This window comes from Akebia trifoliata, chromosome 13, assembly GCF_017979445.1.
Source record: "Akebia trifoliata isolate Shusen 1 chromosome 13, ASM1797944v1, whole genome shotgun sequence".
NCBI classification, from domain to species: Eukaryota; Viridiplantae; Streptophyta; class Magnoliopsida; order Ranunculales; family Lardizabalaceae; genus Akebia; species Akebia trifoliata.
In genome coordinates, this window is record NC_141387.1 from 2,581,491 (window position 1) to 2,600,000 (window position 18,510).

Below are 18,510 nucleotides of genomic sequence, written 5' to 3' on the forward strand. Positions count from 1 at the left end.
AAGAAACTAGCAACATGAAAACCATATACTGTCAGCCCAGGTTTGGGAGTGCCTTTCGTGTTCTTCTTTGTCTTTTGCCGTATTAGGAGTATTTAAGACTGTCAACTGGTGGGTCCTAATCTTCAAATGCAAAACTATGGCCTTCATGCATCGTGAACACGAATTTTCTGTTTTCAGAATTTAAGGCTAAGTTTGTGATTCGGTCTGAACTAGGCTATTGATATGTTTCTTTGCTTCTCTTTCAGTTAGTTTCGCTTGTACGGTGGTGATTGTAGGGATAGGTGTTGAGAAAACAGGTGCAATCGAAACAAGAAAATAAATTAAAATAAAAAAATAACCAAACACAAGATGTAATCACACAAAGAAATATAGAGATTTTACGTGGTTCACTCTAGATTGAGGTATATCCACGGATCACATTGATTCCACTATGAAGAAAAATTCGTAGTTACAAATTACACCCTTTCACCAAAACAAGAAATATAAATACCCCAGGAAACCTAACTAGGGTTTTACATAATATTAGTGAAATTACGAAAATACCCTTGAAAATCTTCTTTCGGGGGTTTCGCCAGTGTGAAGACGTGACTTGATTTATAGTACCTCCTTGTTGACTAGTACTATCAGGCTCCACAAACCATAACAATAGGTATACTGAAGTGGTTGACATACTCGATATGGATACAGATTGAGTCAAGTATGTAATACATCTCACTTGCTTGCCTGATTTTTAGATTTGTAGTAATTCTTTTCTTCCAACAATCACTGGTGTAGAACATGTCTTAAAAGAAGAAAATATACATAGCCCATCAAATTTTGTGACCCATCCTCAACGAGTTTCATAGAATCAAATACACAATCATCCAAGAGAAACCTCAACAGAAGCAACTTATTGGTCTAGTGTAAAACTGGAAGTAGACAAAGGCATTGGTTATAACTCTGTTCTTAGTACTTGTATGCTTTTCAAAGCTTTGACACTTAATTCTACTTCTTATTGTGTAAATGTTTTGTATTCTATTGGAGGGTACACTGAGCTCAGGGGGTGAAGGGGGAACTGCCACTTAATCCATGGACGTAGGCACAAAACTCAAAAATTTCCCCTTTGATTTAGTCACACTGCCGAATCACGGCAAGGGTTTTCTATTTTTGGAAGAGAGACGTGTTTTCTCTGCTCACGGTTTTTGTTAAAGAGATCTGATACATGTTGGAGCTTGTCTTCATGCCTAATATAATTTGCAAGGTGTATTTAATGCATCTTAACATATAGCCGCACACGTTAACAAAATCCAAGAAATTAATAAATTAGAAGGCACTTCAGCATGTTGCAATAAATTGCCTTGATTCGAAGGATCAATCAGACCCAAACAGACTATTTTACATTTGGAAAACAGTCTTACTAGCCTTGCTAAGTAAGGATTCCACTCTCAGCAATCCAACACCAAAGCTCTCTAAGTTGCTTCGAAAAACTCAGATTAAAAAAAAAATCGAAAAACAAATATATATATATATAGGGAGCAGTTCGGCAGCCCTAAAGTTTGCCAAGTTTTGTGCCAAACATTTTTTGTAAATCACTTTTGATGGGGTTAGAAGTTTTGGAATAAGCTGATTTTTTGTGAGGATGATCTCTACGGTGAAGAGATCATCCTCACAAAAAATCAGCTCATTTTGAAACTTCTAACCCTAGTTTACAAGTTGAAGAATCATGGACCATCCAATTTTTGTAAATCACTTTTGATGGGGTTAGAAGTTTTGGAATAGGCTGATTTTTGGTGAGGATGATCTTCTCATTATAGAGATCATCCTTACAAAAAATCAGCTCATTCCAAAGCTTTTAACCCATATTTTGAAAAATGTTTGGCACCAAACTTGGCAAACTTTAGGGCTGCTGAACCGTCCCCATATATATATATATATATAGGGAAATGTTCAGCAACAAACATTTTGGCAAAACATTTTTCAAAACATGGGTTAGAGGTTTTGGAATGGGCTGATTTTTGGTGAGGATGATCTCTACGATAAAGAGATCATCATCACAAAAATCAGCCCATTCCAAAACTTCAAACCCCATCAAAAATGGTTTACAAAAATTGGACGGACCACGATTTTTCAACTTGTAAACTGGGGCTAGAAATTTTGGAATGACCTGATTTTTGGTGAGGATGATCTCCTCACCGTAGAGATCATCTTCACCAAAAATCAGCCCATTTCAAAACCTCTAACCCATGTTTTGAAAAATGTTTTGCCAAAATGTTTGTCAAAATGTTTGTTGCTGAACGGGACCCCTATATATATATAGGGAAGGGATCGGTGAACAAAATCTGGGACAAAGATCCATACAAATTATATGGATCGTCGGATCGCGATAGATCTAACGGCGTAGATCTATTTCACGGATCAATAACACACATGTTAATAATTTCACTCAATACTTTTACAAATTCTAAACACCTCCCCGACCCAAAATCTCCTCTTCTCCTTCGTTTCAAACTCTTCTCTAACTCAGTCTCAAAACCCTTCTCTCTTCTCTCTTCTCCTTCATTTCAGATTTCTCTAACTCAAAACCTTCTCTTCTCCTTCGTTTCAGATTTCTCTCTTCTCTCTTCTCCTCATTTTACCCGAAATCCTAACTCTCTTCCTCTCTATTGCGACGACGACAACGAACTACCGTTCCCTAGCCAAAATCTCCTCTCTTCTCCTTCGTTTCAAACTCTTCTCTAACTAGTCTCAAAACCCTTCTCTCTTCTCTCTTCTCCTTCATTTCAGATTTCTCTAACTCAAACCCTTCTCTTCTCCTTCGTTTCAGATTTCTCTCTTCTCTCTTCTCCTCATTTTATCCGAAATCCTAACTCTCTTCCTCTCTATTGCGACGACGACAACGAACTACCGTTCCTCTACGACTCTCTGACCTCAACGACAATGACGAACAAGATCCACTCTCCTCAACAAGATCCTAACTACAATAACAACAAGAATCAAACAAAATAATATATTTCTTCTCTTTTCAGGTTCGATTTCTTACCAGATTTTAGGGTTTATGCTTGAATCATTTGAAAATTTTCTTATTTTTATTCTAGAGATAATTGATTTAAGAACTAGGGTTTCATGAACATTAGTTTGTTCTAATTTCATTTTTCCAAGGTAATGGATCTAATTTGGATGGAAATTTGATTGAATGAGTATACTAAATGAGATATTTATATACTCGATTATTTTTGTTGATATCTAATAATCAAATAGTCGATTGCTTGGATGTTTACATCATTTTGAACTTTGTTCTAATTATTGGATTGCTAAATGAAGAAAATATAAAAGGTGCAAAAGTAGATACTTGTCAAATTTTTTTTTCTTCACGAAGTTCGTGGTTAATTTTCTTATGGAGGGTTGAAATTGTTTGATATTCTAAGGCATCCTTCCTTCGCTTTTTTTTGAGATAAAAATAAAATATATAAATTTGCAATGAATGTTGTATTTTGTACACTAGCCATACATCCTTTACAATATGTCCATATGGAATCTTATTAGTAATCGAACCTTGAATGCTGCTTTGGAACATGGATTATAATTGTTTGAAGTTTGTATGATGATCTTATTTCCACATACCAAAACAATGAATGAATACGTCTCTTTTATTATAAAACTTATGTACTTTGTTAAGTGCTCTGGTCTATGCCTTCTTACACACAATCAAAATGAGTAATCTTTAATGAACACCTATTTCCTGTTGTTTTTCTTTATGAGTGATTTTAATGTGGTGGTTTCAATAGAAGAAAATTATTTTATGTTTTTCGGTGTGTTCGGCTAAGTTTTCCCATCGAACTATGACATCTTCAATATATTCATTGGAGTTTTTATTTTCATATTTGTTTTCTTCATTAACATATGTATGTAATCTACATTGACTCAGTAATACTAAATTAAGACAAAGCTCGTGCCCTGCTCACGTGCAGAACTTTCTTGTTGACATAAAAGGACCTGCATTGGCATTTCTACTGATACTTGCATTTGAAAGAGGAACGAGGAAAAACATACCAAAGTTTGAGGTACAACTCCAACTTGCATTTTTCATTGTATGTAAAAATGAAAAGTTTTTCATCTTCAAAATCAAGGGATTTGGTTGATTACATATTTATAAATTGAATCGAATGTTAAAGGGAGTTGCAAATAATTTATAATTAATTTTTTTTATTTTATAAATCAAATATTATTGGGTATTTGATAATCTAATTTATAAATTTATAATAAAATGTTATTGTGTATTCGATAGTCTAATTTATAATTTTATATAAAAAAAATTACACATGCACACACACACATCAATTACTGTACTCTGTACAGTCAAAGATTGAGAACACAGGGCTCCCTTACCGTGGGACTGAGAACTGTGCGTTCTTCCGGCTATCTATAAGATAACCTGACATCGCCTCCTGGTTTCTCTCTTTGATTGTACACTGTGCAAAAGTCAAAATTACAAATTAAAATAGTTTAGTATACTCTCACGTTGATAATTAGTTAAATTAATTAGATGTATATTTGGATGATATTTGTTTTAGATAATTGGTTACTATCTGGGAGTTATCATGGATACGATTGACGTTGATTGTGGGAGTGTGCCTGTCGATGAAAATTTGGAGAGTGTGCATATCGGTGAAGATATGGGGAATTTGCCTATCGGTGAAGATATGGGGAGTGTCCCTATTGGTGAAAACATAGGATCATCATCGGCCATACAAGTAGATATTGGGGAACATATTCAATTCCAAAGTCCCGGCAAAGATGTTGAAAAGTTAAATACTCCGTATGTAGGGATGCTTTTTTATACTATTGAGGAAGCGAAAAAATACTATGAAGATTATGCACGTCAGGAAGGTTTTTGCATTCGTGTACGAAGTACAAATAAAACAGTACGGGGTTCAGATCAGGTGACCGGAGTAACATATGTTTGCATACACGAAGGTAAACATGCCTCGAAAGCGCAAGAAGAGACGATAACACATGGAAATGAACGGGGCAAAAAGAAGATTTCCAAAAGTTGTTCAACTTTTAAATGTGGATGTGAGGCATACATGCGCATCGTATTCGATAAATATACAGCAAAATGGAAAGTGTCTCTTTTCAATGACAATCATAATCACAAGTTAGTCACACCAGCAAGGAGAATGAAAATGAGATCAAATCGAAGTATGCCGAAAATTGCTAAAGATTTAGTTGAAATATTCCAAAGAGAAAATATTCAAGTTAGTAAAGTTCCAACAATTCTTGGTGGGGATCTGATTGGTTTCAATGATAGAGACTGTTACAACCACCTGAGGGATGTTAGGCATAAGGTGTTGGAAAAAGGAGATGCAAATTTTGTACTCAATTACTTCATGAAAAAATAAAATGAAAATCCGCAATTTTTCTATGCAATACAGTACGATGATGATAGGAGGGCGACAAACTTTTTTTGGGTGGATGCTAGGTCAAGATTATCATATGAGTATTTCGGTGATGTCGTTACATTTGATACAACTTATAGGACAAATAAGTACGAGATGCCGTTTGCTCCATTTACTGGGGTAAATCATCATTTTCAGTCAATTCAATTTGGATGCGCTCTTCTACAAGATGAAACAGAAACTACTTTCATATGGTTATTTGAGACTTGGCTTCAAGCTATGAGAGGACGACATCCAATTTCGATAATCACAGATCAAGATTTGGCAATGAGAAATGCAATTACCAAAGTTTTTCCCAACACCCATCATCGCTTATGTATTTGGCACATCAGGAAGAAGTTTGCAGAGAAGTTATCTCATAAATACTTTGAAGGTTCTAATTTCAGAAGTGAGATGGAAAAATGTATTATGTCGACATACACAGGGGACGAGTTCGAAAAGCAGTGGAATAGCGTGATTGAGAAAAATAGATTAGAAGGAAATGAATGGCTTCAACAATTATTTCAGATACGAGAATCTTGGGTCCCTACTTATAATCGAAGCATTTTTTTTGCTGGTATGAATACCACTGGGCGTAGCGAAAGCATTAAGGCATTTTTTGATGGATTCATTAATTCGAAAACAAATCTCAGAGAATTTGTTATCAAGTATGAACAAGCACTGAAAGATATTATGAAAAAGGAGAGTGATTTAGATTATGAGACAGAGCACAAGTTTCGATGTGTTAATGACAAGGAGTTACTTTTGAAGCATGCCGCAAAAGTTTATACTAAAGCTATGTTTGACAAATTTAAGAAAGAATGGATCCAAGTTTTCCGGTATAAAGTTGAAAGAAAAGAAATGGAAGATGGATTTCAAACATTTTTAGTGAAAACTAAGTGTGGCGAGTCTGAAGAGTTTCTTTTGAAATTCAATTTGGATACCTACAAGGGTACATGCGAATGTAAACAATTTGAGTTTCTTGGAATTCTTTGTCGACATTTTTTAAAGGTGTTTACACACCTTGACATTGATGAAATACCGTCACACTTCATTCTTGAAAGATGGCGACAAGGGGCTAACAAATTTAGGATGACGGACGCACATATAACAAGCGACGGGAAAGAACTATCAGACACAATGAGATTTGCCAATATGTGTCAACAAGCTACTAAATTGGCCAGTTTTGCAACACCTTCAACGAAAGCATACACATTGTTCATGAATACTTTAAATGAACTTTCTCAACAAATTTGTGAAATTCGACGTGAAGAAATGTCAAGTATTGTGGTTCCTGCAATTGAAGGCAGACATGATCAATGTAATAATAACCCATCTCAATTGTTGCTTCTAAACCCAAACATTTCGCAAACAAAGGGTAGGAAGAAAGATGAGAAAGGAAAGGGAAATGTTGATAGTACGGGTAGATTGAAAAGTGGTATTGAGTTGAGCCAACAGAAGAAGAAAAGAAAATGTGCACTATGTCACAAACTTGGACACGACAAACGAATATGTCCTACAAATCCAAAGAGAAAGAAGATAGATTCTACTGTCCAAGGCAATTGTAATTCTTTTTTTAAGTTAATTTCTTAGTTCCATTTTTTTAACTAATCGAGAAATTATAACAAATAGTCTTATTTATTATGTTTTCCTCAGATAATGATGATATACAAGAATTGGACCAGGATATGGAAAGTGATCACGAGGCATTTCGTTTGCATTAAACAATTGGTAATCATTTGTGTTTTCTTTTGATATCTTTTGCTATGATGTTTATGGTATTTATTGCATCACATTATTTAATTTGTAATTTTCTTAAATTATGCAACTAAAGGTACTGGCCAGAGGTATCGACCTCGGAGATTTGATTACATAACTCTCAAGTATGCTCTTAGATGAAAATGACGTGCTGGTAAGACAGCTAAGAGCGAACTGTCAAAATTTTAACTGGAAAGTTGTCGTTGAAACATTTTCACACACACATGATGTTCTTACAGTGGTTTATCGTTCAGATGGGAAGCAGTTGGCTTCCAGTACATTAGATGGTCAAATCCATTTATGGGATCCTATAGATGGCCTGTTAATGTACACAATTGAGGGACGCAAAGACATTGTTGGTGGGTGTCTCATGACTGATCGGAGATTGGCAACCAATTCAAGCTTAGGAAAGTATTTTACAAGCCTATGTTATTCTACTGATGGCAGTTACATTTTAGTCGCGGGAAGTAGCAAATACATATGCATGTATGATGTTGCAGATCAGGTTGGTTTGCATCCATTTATTCTTTTATGATTTACAGATTAAAATATAATATTCACTTGTACTTGTTTGCTTTTACATAGATTTCTCAAATCTGTTTTTTTTTTTTTTTTGCTTTTTTTCCTTTCCCCACTATGTTGTTTGTGTGTCAATGTATGAATGACAGTTGTTTTTTATGAACCGAATAACGTAATAGTTTGGATTGTTTCATATCACACCAGGTATTGCTACGTAGGTTTCAAATAACCCACAATCTATCCTTGGACGGAGTTTGAGACATTTTAAACTCAAAGAAAATGACAGAAAATGGCCTCTTAGATTTAATTGATGATGAGAATAGCGATGTAGAGGAAGGTGTTGACAAACAAACCCGTGGAAAGCTGGGGTATGATTTACCTGGATCCATGCCAAACGCTGGAAGGCCTATTATTGGGACTAAGTGCTTGAGAATATCACCGACTGGTCGATGTTGGGCAGCAGCAGCAACAGAGCGTGTTTTAGTCTATTCAATTGATGAATCCTTTGTCTTTGATCCCACTGATCTCGATGTCGATGTCACTCCAGAGGTACTTTTTTCCTCACTTAGTATTTTCCCAGTCTTCTTTCTTCTGACCTTGCATCTCAAAAGATTGTTCATGCCACAAGAAATGATAATTGTAGAGTTCTCAATTATCACATGTACTTGTTCAATCTGACAAACTTATTTATTTCATATTTTCAAGCAGTTGATGCAGCTCTTAGTAAGGATTAACATCAGAGGGCGTTCTTACTCAATCTCCGTCTAAATGAAGATTCTCTAATAAAAAAAAACATTGTTTCTGTGAATCCAGTAGATATTCTGGCTGTTGCTTCATCAATCCCCTTAAGATATTTGCAGAGGGGCATTTGCAGACCTTCAGGAAAGTTCTCCACATTTGGAGTTCATTCTTCGATGGTCTCAGGTCTGTCTTGTAGCCATAGTTTCTAAAGCTTCTGTTATTATTCATGCTGCTAGGCATTGTTTATGCATGCTGGGTTTCATTGTTATTAATTAATGATTGGTTTGTATTGCAGGAGCTATGTAAAGCTCATGGACACTCTATTCAGCAAAATTTAAGAAGTTTGGTTCCAGTTCTAAGATCCTTGCAGAAGGCAATTACCAAATTGCATCAGGATCTGGCAGATACTTGTTCTTCCAATGAATACTTGCTTAGATATTTATGCTCAATTGATGGGCATCCTTTGAATTTGGTAAGTACTTGGGTAAGCATTGCTTGGGAAAAAAAAAATATTAGGTTCAATTTATTTATCGAAAACTTGCTTAGATATTTTTATTACATTTTTTTGTTTTTTGTTTTTTTAAATTCCAAAAAACAGATATAGGAAGGCATGTAAATCTTTTGAAATATTAGGTTTCTTATTTTATTATCAAATTTTACTAAAATTGACTGATTTAAGCTCTGTTTCTTAGATTTCATTTCACAATGAAGATGAACTCAAACGATATGAAAGATTTATGTGAACGAAATCAAGGTGTGGGAGAACTTCATTCAATCTTAAGAGGAAAGGTTGGTGGGTACATTGTGTTTAAAGCTGTGGAGAAGGACATTATAGATGAAAAAGTAGATTTGTGCAAAGTAGATAATAGAACTCCCTATACACAATACATGAATTACCATCTCATCCTTGCATCGGCTTCTGGTTCGAGGTATAAAACAATGCGTTTTTTTCCTTCTAATTACTCTCACTATTATGAGTTTACTAAATTTTGATTAATTTCTTCATAGATATATTCTTGAAGGGAAGAAAATAATGAAGCCATTTCGTCTTGGTTTCTATGCTTGGAAGGAGTCTACAACATTACATGGAACACTTAGAATGATTGAGAAAAAACAATTTAACAAAGGAGATGGTTGATCTTAAAGGGGAGCTTCATGTTTCATTTGCGGATCTTTTGAGATGCTTGGTAAGCTTAGAAGGGAACAAGAGGGGAAGATTTACGTGTTCTCTTACAGTCTCTCTTGAGAACCTATATCTTACAAACACCTCGTGGAAGCCTTAAGGACTTCTCGTCGTCAGATTCGAACAAAAAATCATACCCATCTAGTACTCTTCATGAGATAAAAACAGGTATTTTTTAACAATAAATTAATTGTTCAAATACTTCAAACCTTGATCCAATTCAACTTTAAGACTTGGTTCAATCTTGATTTGAGACTTGAAAGGTAGTCCAAGTCTTAATGGATTATAATTTTTCCTAATTGGGTATTTCTTTGTGAATCATACAGAAGATGGGTTTATGATCCATTGTAGACAATGGAAGTGCAATCAGAATCTGTGGAGGCATGAAGGAGGGAGAAAACAGAGTCCAATACTTCTGATTAATGGGTACTCTGCAGAGAGTTTTTGGCTACCAACCAACCAAAAGATTTGATTCAATCTTTATTAGAAAATGGGCATGAGGCATGGTTACTTCAACCAAGATTAAACCCTCTCTATCCTTTGAATGACTTCATGATCGAAGATATTGCAAAGTTCGACATCTCTGCCGGTAAAAATAAAAATGAATAAGAATATTTAATTTTAGAGTCTTAATTACTCAGTTGATCATCGTGAGCTATTCTCATCGATAACTATTTTTGTTGCAGCAATAAAAGATTGATGAGTTTAATGGGCCATATGTAAAAGTGCATGTGGTTGCACATGCCTCTACGAACCATATAGCGTCTCTGTGTTGTATTAACTCTTCTATGTTCTTCAAGCTCAACGCCTTTTCTTTAGTTAAGATGAGGCTCCCTCTCATACCGGTAAGTCTTCTACATGTCCCTCTCACAAACACACATAACGTTTTGGTATTATGCATCGATGGTTTCACCTTTTTGGTCACGTTGTATCTAAGAGGGTGAGATTCCTCCCGTGTAGCGGAGTTGAACTCAAGAACCATTATCCCTACCTTTAAGAGTTCCTTGTATGGGCATTTGGTTCTTGTTGTCAGAAATAGTAGTTACGACACACGCACTCTTGGGATAACATGCATTTTTATATGTTTCCACAAGCACATACATACGTACATAAAGAAATAACTAAGTCTGAATTTTCTGTCTCCAACCTACAGATCTCAACGTGGATACTAGGCAAAAATAGAATTTTACCAATGTTCAAAAACCTCAAAGACAAGTCGTCCTCATTGCCTCGAGAACCAACTCTTTTCAAGGGTATGGTTCGAACTAATTTGGATCTTTTAGGCCTCTATTCTAACCAACAAATATGGGAGGTAAGACAAAACTAATTCTAATCTTCTAGTAATCATCATATCAGACCTCTCGTTCTCATTTGGGTTTGTCCAACAGTGAGTGATGAAGGGAACAATTGGAGTGTTGGGTAGTGCCAATTATTCTGCCTTGGAAGAGTACTACTTAAGAGAAATAGAATTCTTGTTCTAGATGAAGCAACGGCGTCAATTGACTCGGCAACAGAAGCAATTCTACAGAGAGTTATTAGGTAGCAATTCTATAGAAGGGTTTTCATTTTAAAATTTTCATTTTATACTTGTCCTTAGTCCTTTTTTACTTGTTCAATATTTGCAGATCTTAGATGATACCTTCGCATCCCAGATGCAACAGTTGCTTCGAAATGCACTACAAGAGAAAGATCTTGAGCCACCCATAATGGAAGTACGATTAGTGCTCTGCAAGGATGCTGTGAATCACATCGAGTCCAACTACTATCATTAGATAGCAACAACAGAAAAAGGTTAATAAAAAAAAAGAATGGAGAACGGATAACTCAAAAACCCTTTTAGTTTTCCTTATTTTCTCTACACACTTTTATGCATAGATGAGCTTTTTTCTTGTCATGTGGAGGGCTGCAATGGCCAATCTAGGCTGCCCAACCTATGGTTTGGTCCTTTGGATTGCTGTCTTGGGCCTATTCTTGTCCATGGCTATGCCTGTACACAGCCATTCTATTTCTGACCAGGCAAGAACATTGGAGCGAGAGGCACACCCGGCCTTAGATAATTTCACTTCGAAGATTAGTACTCTTAACTTGGAACGTGTACGTCAAATTAAAAGCCGATTGGTTGCAATTACTGGCCGTGTTCAAAGGGTTGGTGTTCTTCTCAATTTGTTGAAGTGTTAGAATTTCCGTCTTTTTTATATGAGGACTGCTTATTGAAGTCTCTGATTGGAATGGAAAACTCTGGCTTTTTTGAATGGATTTGTTCTCTTTGTTATTTGTTTAAACCAATTTTATTCAAAATGCCTGCATAACTCCTCAAATTTGTTTATTGATTTATTCTATAGATTCATCTTGAAAAGATTTCGTTGCCAAAATTGAATTTAAGAAGTTTAAGGAGAGGAAGTTGAAACCTTGAGTGAGTAGAAGATATTCTTCCAGCGTGTGATCTTGTTATGTTTAAACATGAATCGACCCAACTTTAATATACAAAACAGTAGTAAAACAACCACAATTTGACAATAAAGAAGTTGACAAATAATGCCACTAGTGTGCTTAAGAACAGAAAAGTGTGAAAATGGAAATGTTTATTCATGTACACATTTGGGGTGGGAGTGGGGGACAGCTACAAAACAGCCCTTATTGTACCTGAACCAGCAAACCAATCAAGAAAATAAGAAAGAATAGGCTTGCGTGGAAATTCATGAACCCTCACAGTAAATTTGGTGTCACAAGGTGAAATCCGACATAAGAATAGGTAACGGTGTGCACAGTTATTTATCTTGTTTGAAGATTTCTTGTTCAGGTGGAATCTGTTGTGCAGAGGGTGACTGCTCCCTTGGGTGTTGGGGGCCTGTTTTTTGTTTTGTTTTCCTCTCTGCTGCTGGTGCCTTTTGACCTTTGTTTGTTGCTTTTTTTTTTTCATTAGAGGACTCCTTGTCCTCTTTTTCAATAAAGCTTCTTCGTTTTCAAAAATAAAAATTGGGTCCATTACTTACCTCTTGGATCTTTTCAAAACCTCGTCTTCAGAGTGGGCCTGCTCTAGAACTTCAGACCATGTAAAGTTAACTGATATCATAGTCAACAACAAAGCTCATTGGCTAAGAGAGTCAGTTGCTTTGTTTTTCTGTTTCTCATCATCCTCAAAACCTTATCCTCCTCATTAAACAAACACACACATCTCTTCCCAAAAAAGTTGTGTCAGCTGAACAAATATTATTCTTCAATTCATTTCTAAGTAATGCTGTCAGTAATTGAACCTGTGCACTCAACCAGGGGCAGAGCCAGGATTTTGCCCATGTGGGGCCATTTTTTTGTGTGGGGGCAACTAAGACTTAAAAAAATAATTCTGGGGGCAATAGTGGCAATAGCTCACTAAACTTTTGATTTTGAAATTTCTTGTTGGGGCAAGTGCCCCTGCCCCCAATGTCAATCCAATCCCTGCACTCAACATGATATATTACTTAGTACGTTGTATATTTCTTTTGTGCTGAAGTTGTCACCAAAACCTAAAAACTCCAAACTTCGTGGATTTTAGTTGGAGTTTAACAATTCTAGGACAATTACATGCCTATTTACATAGCAAAAAAAAAAAAAAAAAATTTGAATTGTACTTGTCCAAATCATCTCAATCAAATTCTCTTATTATTATTATTTTTTTATAACGGGTGTCCAGTCCAACTAAGGGGGACCAGATGAGCCAGGGTCGGAACCAAGACATATGGAAGCATTTGGATTCGAAATTTGCTATTAAACCATCCCCTCTTGTTAATTCTCTCTCTTATTGAAACTTACTCTTGGAAGCTTCTTTTTTTCTAACCATGTGGAACTCTAGCATTCCATTGTTAGTCCTAATAATAATAAATGGGAATTGTTGCATAAATTTGGCAAAGCATAGAACGTGTGACAAATATCAAACACCCTTCCACGCCATAGTTTCAGTTTTATACCTAATAAATTATAACCTCAAGCTGCAGCTATTGTATACGACAACAATGATGGCAAATGCCTTGTTACAACAATTTTATTCCCAAACTCAACAGCTTGCATTGAGGTAGGTATTATATGAGGCATTACCAACATGTCTACGAGGGCATCTTTTCTACTTCTACTAGGCACTCTCTAGTGTTTTGTGTGAGTGTGCTTTACCCAACTGGATAGTTCAATTAACTGGCCATGGTTAGAAGATAACCAAAAACAAAAACAAAAAAAAATTCAATAGAAATTAGATAGTTTTTGCCCTGATAGCTGCACAATCATGGTTTTTAACTAAAACAAAAAAAAAAATTCAATAGGTCTTTAACTACAATCATGGTTGTCGCTAAAAGAGTAAGTTTTGAAAAAAAATACTTATTTTACACTTGCCCCCTCAGCTCTTGCTAAATATTGGAGATACCCCTATATTTTAAAATTGATGAAATGCTCCCTCATGTCTTGCTGAATATTGGAGATACCCGTGTTTTGAAATTGATGACATGCCCCCTTGACTCCAGTCAGCAATGTGAAAAGACCCAAATGCCCTTCCCAAACTTAATCCAATATATAATCAAACATCCAAACAATGCCCTCATCTCCTTCAATTGGCTATGTTTTTTGCAAGGTTTCTCCCCCGACTCTGCCTTCTTCAATGCCCTCTTCGATATCCTCCTCAAAGCTAAGGCTTCTAAGGTCGCCCACTCCTTTCTCGAATCAACCCATTTTGTTCCCGAACCCGGTTATCTAGAATCTCTCATATGATGTCTCTTAGTAGACGGAGCCATCCACAAAGCTCTCCACACCTTCTCTTAGCTAAAATAACTAATTAAAGGCATAGTTCATCTGCACTACGGAGGCATTTAATATCATCAGCACTCAACTTCAGTGCTGCAAATAAAAACATGTTAAATTCTCCCATTTTATCCTTCATACATATTAAACAATCATAGAGAGAAGTATTGTAATTAACATGCCTTTAACAACAATCTCATTTTAAATCATAAGGAAATCTTACCTGATTAATGGTTTTGAATTTTGATAGGTCCAGAAGACAATTAAAATATTAGAAATTGGGATAATATCTCCAACAATAGGTCGACGATCAAAAGCAAAAAAGCCTTGAGATTTGAGAACCCTATAATCGCAAAATTCAAGTACCATAAAATGAAGAACCTTGGAAAACCCTTCCTGTGGCAATTTCTAATGTTTCAATTTGCGAGGATTGTCATCATGAACATCAACCATGAAAACTAGACCATAAATAAATTAAAATTTTGAAAAATATAGATTTAGATATTTAGTTTCATTGAGACTTAAAAGGGATAAATTGGATAACAATGATAAAAAAAACAAAACTAATTAGGCTTTCAAACAACATCATTGAAAGATAAATTAATCAAAAAAAAAACAAATAAAATCTATATATCACAATCAAAAATCTTTGTGTAACGGAAGATTAACGTATAAAGCGTTGCTTTTTAGGGTTTAGATTCAAAATAGAACAAATGCAATAAAATCAATACAAATTCATAAGAATCTATACTGTCAAAACAAATTGACAAAGATGAATATGCGGGGTTTTGTGAGAAAGAGATCCTTAACTCAGAGATTTGATTTGGGGTTTGTATGAGAATAGAGGATGATCTGGCATATGCAATATATTGGTGATTGTATAGAGTTGCACCTTTGTAACCCCACTTGCAAGCCAAGCCTATCTTCTCTGCAATACACCTATTGGTGTTTCAAAGGCAAATAAAAAAATATGAGAAACTCAACAAGGGAAACTATCTATCATGGCCCGATTGGAAAAATTATGCGAATAGGAAAATCAAGTATAAATCACAGAAATTGGTGACTGTATATAGAGAAGACCGAGATGGACTCTTCAAACATTTTACTATCCACTAAGATCAAGTCATGATAATCTGACTCCCCCACGTGCCATACTCAATCAATTATGATTCCAATAACACTTCATACAATTCTTCCTTTAATCTTATTAATAAGCACAACTCATCATTGTATGCTATAATATATAGTCAATAGACTACACACCGCATGAAAGTAAGAGCAAGTTGGCACCTCTTCCACTTAGTACAGAAATAAGCTATTCTGAATTCTAATTATGAAACACGATTCCTTCAGCCAACTCCAAATATTTGAGATAAGGCTTCCATAATGATGATACAGAAATAGCTCGAGAAGACTGAATTTTAGAAAGAGAGAGAGACTCAGAAACATAAATATACCTTAAAGCCACCAGCACTGCCTGCATTTATGATAAGATCTAGTTGTAATGCTTGGATAGAAGCATGTGTTACAAGAGATGCAAAAATTGTTCCTACACTATCAACTCCTGGAAGAAAAAAAACACGTAGTGAGCTCCAACAATCAAATGACATTAAAAGAAAACTAAGGCCACTTAGCATGGCAAAGTTGAGAAATCACGTGTGCCTTCAGATCTATGATATATTCATAAAAGGGCAACCGTGCAAAGTAGAATCAAATAATTTTTTTTTTTTTTTTATGACGGACACCCATAGTTTTTTTTTTTTTATTTAAGAAAATACACTTTTCAATAACATACTATATCATTAGTACATAGGATGCCACTTGGAGCGGCCATCTCATTTGTGTGAGTGCTTATGAATGAGGCTTGTTCAGCTTTGGAGGCAAAGCAAAGGATGAATTGGGCATCAGAGGGAGGAATGGGATTGCTATGCATCTCTACGCACTCATGATGGTTAGATGGATTTCAACTCAAGCAAGGGACTTTTGTAAGAGTAGATATGAACACACTTGGATTGACATTATTTTAAATAGTATTGAATAGAGGAATGAAATTATTTCTAATGGGCCAATGCATTCCTTATTCTAATGAATATTTTGAAGTTATTTGTGCTGTTTTAGTGTCACCCGAATGTATATATCCCGAGTCTTGGCAATTGGTAAGAAGTAAATACAACCGTAGATTAAGCAGTTGATGGAGTAGGACAAGGAAGAGGGATGGGGTTGGTTGGGAATTCAAGGCCTGTGTTTCTTGTCTTTCATGTATGTATTTATCTGTTATAGTTGGAGAAGTTTGGGCAGGTCTTGTGAAGGATAGGATATTTGTTCTGGGTGAAATAATGAGAGCTCTGTCCATGTATCTATTTTCTTGATTGGGTTGTAAAAGAAAGCAAGCAATAGAAAGGGAAACCAAGAACCATTCCAAGCAGATCACCACCCTCAAACAACTCATACATGTGTTCCAATTTCCAATATGCATACTAAGAACAAAACAATTAGTAAAGCTGAGACAAAATGGTAACAAAGCAATCTAAATTTTTTCCTCCACATTTAGATATGCACCTATCTCTTGACAAGAGAACCCATTGCAAAGAATAGAGAACTCTCCATCTTCCTCTATATTTTGCTATGCGCTATTAAATTGTACAAAGATTAATAAGAATAATGTCAGAAGAACCCATTACCCCTTGAGCCCTTGAGAGTTGTGTGTTCACAATTGTCTGGCTCAGTATATCGACCTTGGGATTGAGATGCATAATCCAAGTGTGAACCCTGCATGCACACCCACTCACACAAACATACATACTACCACAGATTAACAATCACTCAACAAAACCTTAACCCCACCATTTGGGGTTGGCTACATGAATCCTAATCCAACAATATTGTCATTCAACTATATCTAGATCCATATTCTAAACCAATATTGGCAAATTTATATATTTTATTTTTATCTCAAAAAAAAGCGAAGGAAGGATGCCTTAGAATATCAAACAATTTCAACCCTCCATAAGAAAATTAACCACGAACTTCGTGAAGAAAAAAAAATTTGACAAGTATCTACTTTTGCACCTTTTATATTTTCTTCATTTAGCAATCCAATAATTAGAACAAAGTTCAAAATGATGTAAACATCCAAGCAATCGACTATTTGATTATTAGATATCAACAAAAATAATCGAGTATATAAAATCTCATTTAGTATACTCATTCAATCAAATTCCATCCAAATTAGATCCATTACCTTGGAAAAATGAAATTAGAACAAACTAATGTTCATGAAACCCTAGTTCTTAAATCAATTATCTCTAGAATAAAAATAAGAAAATTTTCAAATGATTCAAGCATAAACCCTAAAATCTGGTAAGAAATCGAACCTGAAAAGAGAAAGAAATATATTATTTTGTTTGATTCTTGTTGTTATTGTAGTTAGGATCTTGTTGAGGAGAGTGGATCTTGTTCGTCGTTGTCGTTGAGGTCAGAGAGTCGCAGAGGAACGGTAGTTCGTTGTCGTCGTCGCAATAGAGAGGAAGAGAGTTAGGATTTCGGATAAAATGAGGAGAAGAGAGAAGAGAGAAATCTGAAACGAAGGAGAAGAGAAGGGTTTGAGTTAGAGAAATCTGAAATTAAGAAGAAGAGAGAAGAGAGAAGGGTTTTGAGACTGAGTTAGAGAAGAGTTTGAAACGAAGGAGAAGAGAGGAGATTTTGGCTAGGGAACGGTAGTTCGTCGTCGTCGTCGTCGCAATAGAGAGGAAGAGAGTTAGGATTTCGGGTAAAATGAGGAGAAGAGAGAAGAGAGAAATCTGAAACGAAGGAGAAGAGAAGGGTTTGAGTTAGAGAAATCTGAAAATGAAGGAGAAGAGAGAAGAGAGAAGGGTTTTGAGACTGAGTTAGAGAGAGTTTGAAACGAGAAGAGAAGAGGAGATTTTGGGTCGGGGAGGTGTTTAGAATTTGTAAAAGTATTGAGTGAAATTATTAACATTTGTGTTGTTATTGACCGTGAAATAGATCTACGCCGTTAGATCATCGCGATCCGACGATCCATATAATTGTTTATGGATCTTTGTCTCAGATTTTGTTCACCGATCCCTTCCCCATATATATATATATATATATGAACAGCGTTCCTAAGACTCA

General features: G+C 35.5%; 1 protein-coding gene, 1 long non-coding RNA gene and 1 pseudogene across 8 annotated transcripts; 2 read left to right on the forward strand and 1 right to left on the reverse strand.

Moving 5' to 3' along the window:
* The first annotated feature begins 3,573 nt into the window (after window positions 1–3,573).
* Window positions 3,574–11,318, forward strand: LOC147387290 (periodic tryptophan protein 2-like; annotated as a pseudogene). Its single transcript, XR_015171135.1, has 13 exons — window positions 3,574–4,040; window positions 7,071–7,145; window positions 7,249–7,677; window positions 7,896–8,240; window positions 8,400–8,615; window positions 8,728–8,904; window positions 9,125–9,361; window positions 9,441–9,783; window positions 9,942–10,204; window positions 10,302–10,460; window positions 10,769–10,927; window positions 11,004–11,154; window positions 11,241–11,318. The product of XR_015171135.1 is annotated as a periodic tryptophan protein 2-like (transcript).
* Window positions 4,578–7,138, forward strand: LOC147387291 (protein FAR1-RELATED SEQUENCE 9-like). The gene is made up of 3 exons (XM_086421535.1): window positions 4,578–5,324; window positions 5,412–6,972; window positions 7,071–7,138. Exons 1-3 carry the CDS (start codon window positions 4,578–4,580, stop codon window positions 7,136–7,138), a joined length of 2,376 nt encoding a protein of 791 aa, XP_086277661.1.
* A 2,566-nt stretch (window positions 11,319–13,884) lies between the features above and the next one.
* On the reverse strand, window positions 13,885–17,565 carry LOC147387292 (uncharacterized). Of its 6 annotated transcripts, none has more exons than XR_015171139.1 (4): window positions 17,058–17,564; window positions 15,834–15,940; window positions 15,187–15,315; window positions 13,885–14,427 (listed from the first exon to the last, which is right to left on the reverse strand). It is a non-coding gene; the product is annotated as an uncharacterized LOC147387292 (long non-coding RNA). The 6 variants fall into 6 exon arrangements; XR_015171137.1 differs by having other exon boundaries at window positions 15,269–15,315; window positions 17,058–17,563; XR_015171138.1 differs by having other exon boundaries at window positions 13,886–14,472; window positions 17,058–17,565.
* Between the last annotated feature and the right edge of the window lie 945 nt (window positions 17,566–18,510).

Coding starts and splice junctions, on each gene's coding strand:
- LOC147387291 (XM_086421535.1), top strand. CDS start 4,578: ATGGATACGATTGACGTTGATTGTGGGAGTGTGCCTGTCGATGAAAAT. Junction 5,325..5,411: donor TGAGGGATGTTAGGCATAAG/GTGTTGGAAAAA, acceptor TATGCAATACAG/TACGATGATGATAGGAGGGC. Junction 6,973..7,070: donor GATAGATTCTACTGTCCAAG/GCAATTGTAATT, acceptor TGTTTTCCTCAG/ATAATGATGATATACAAGAA.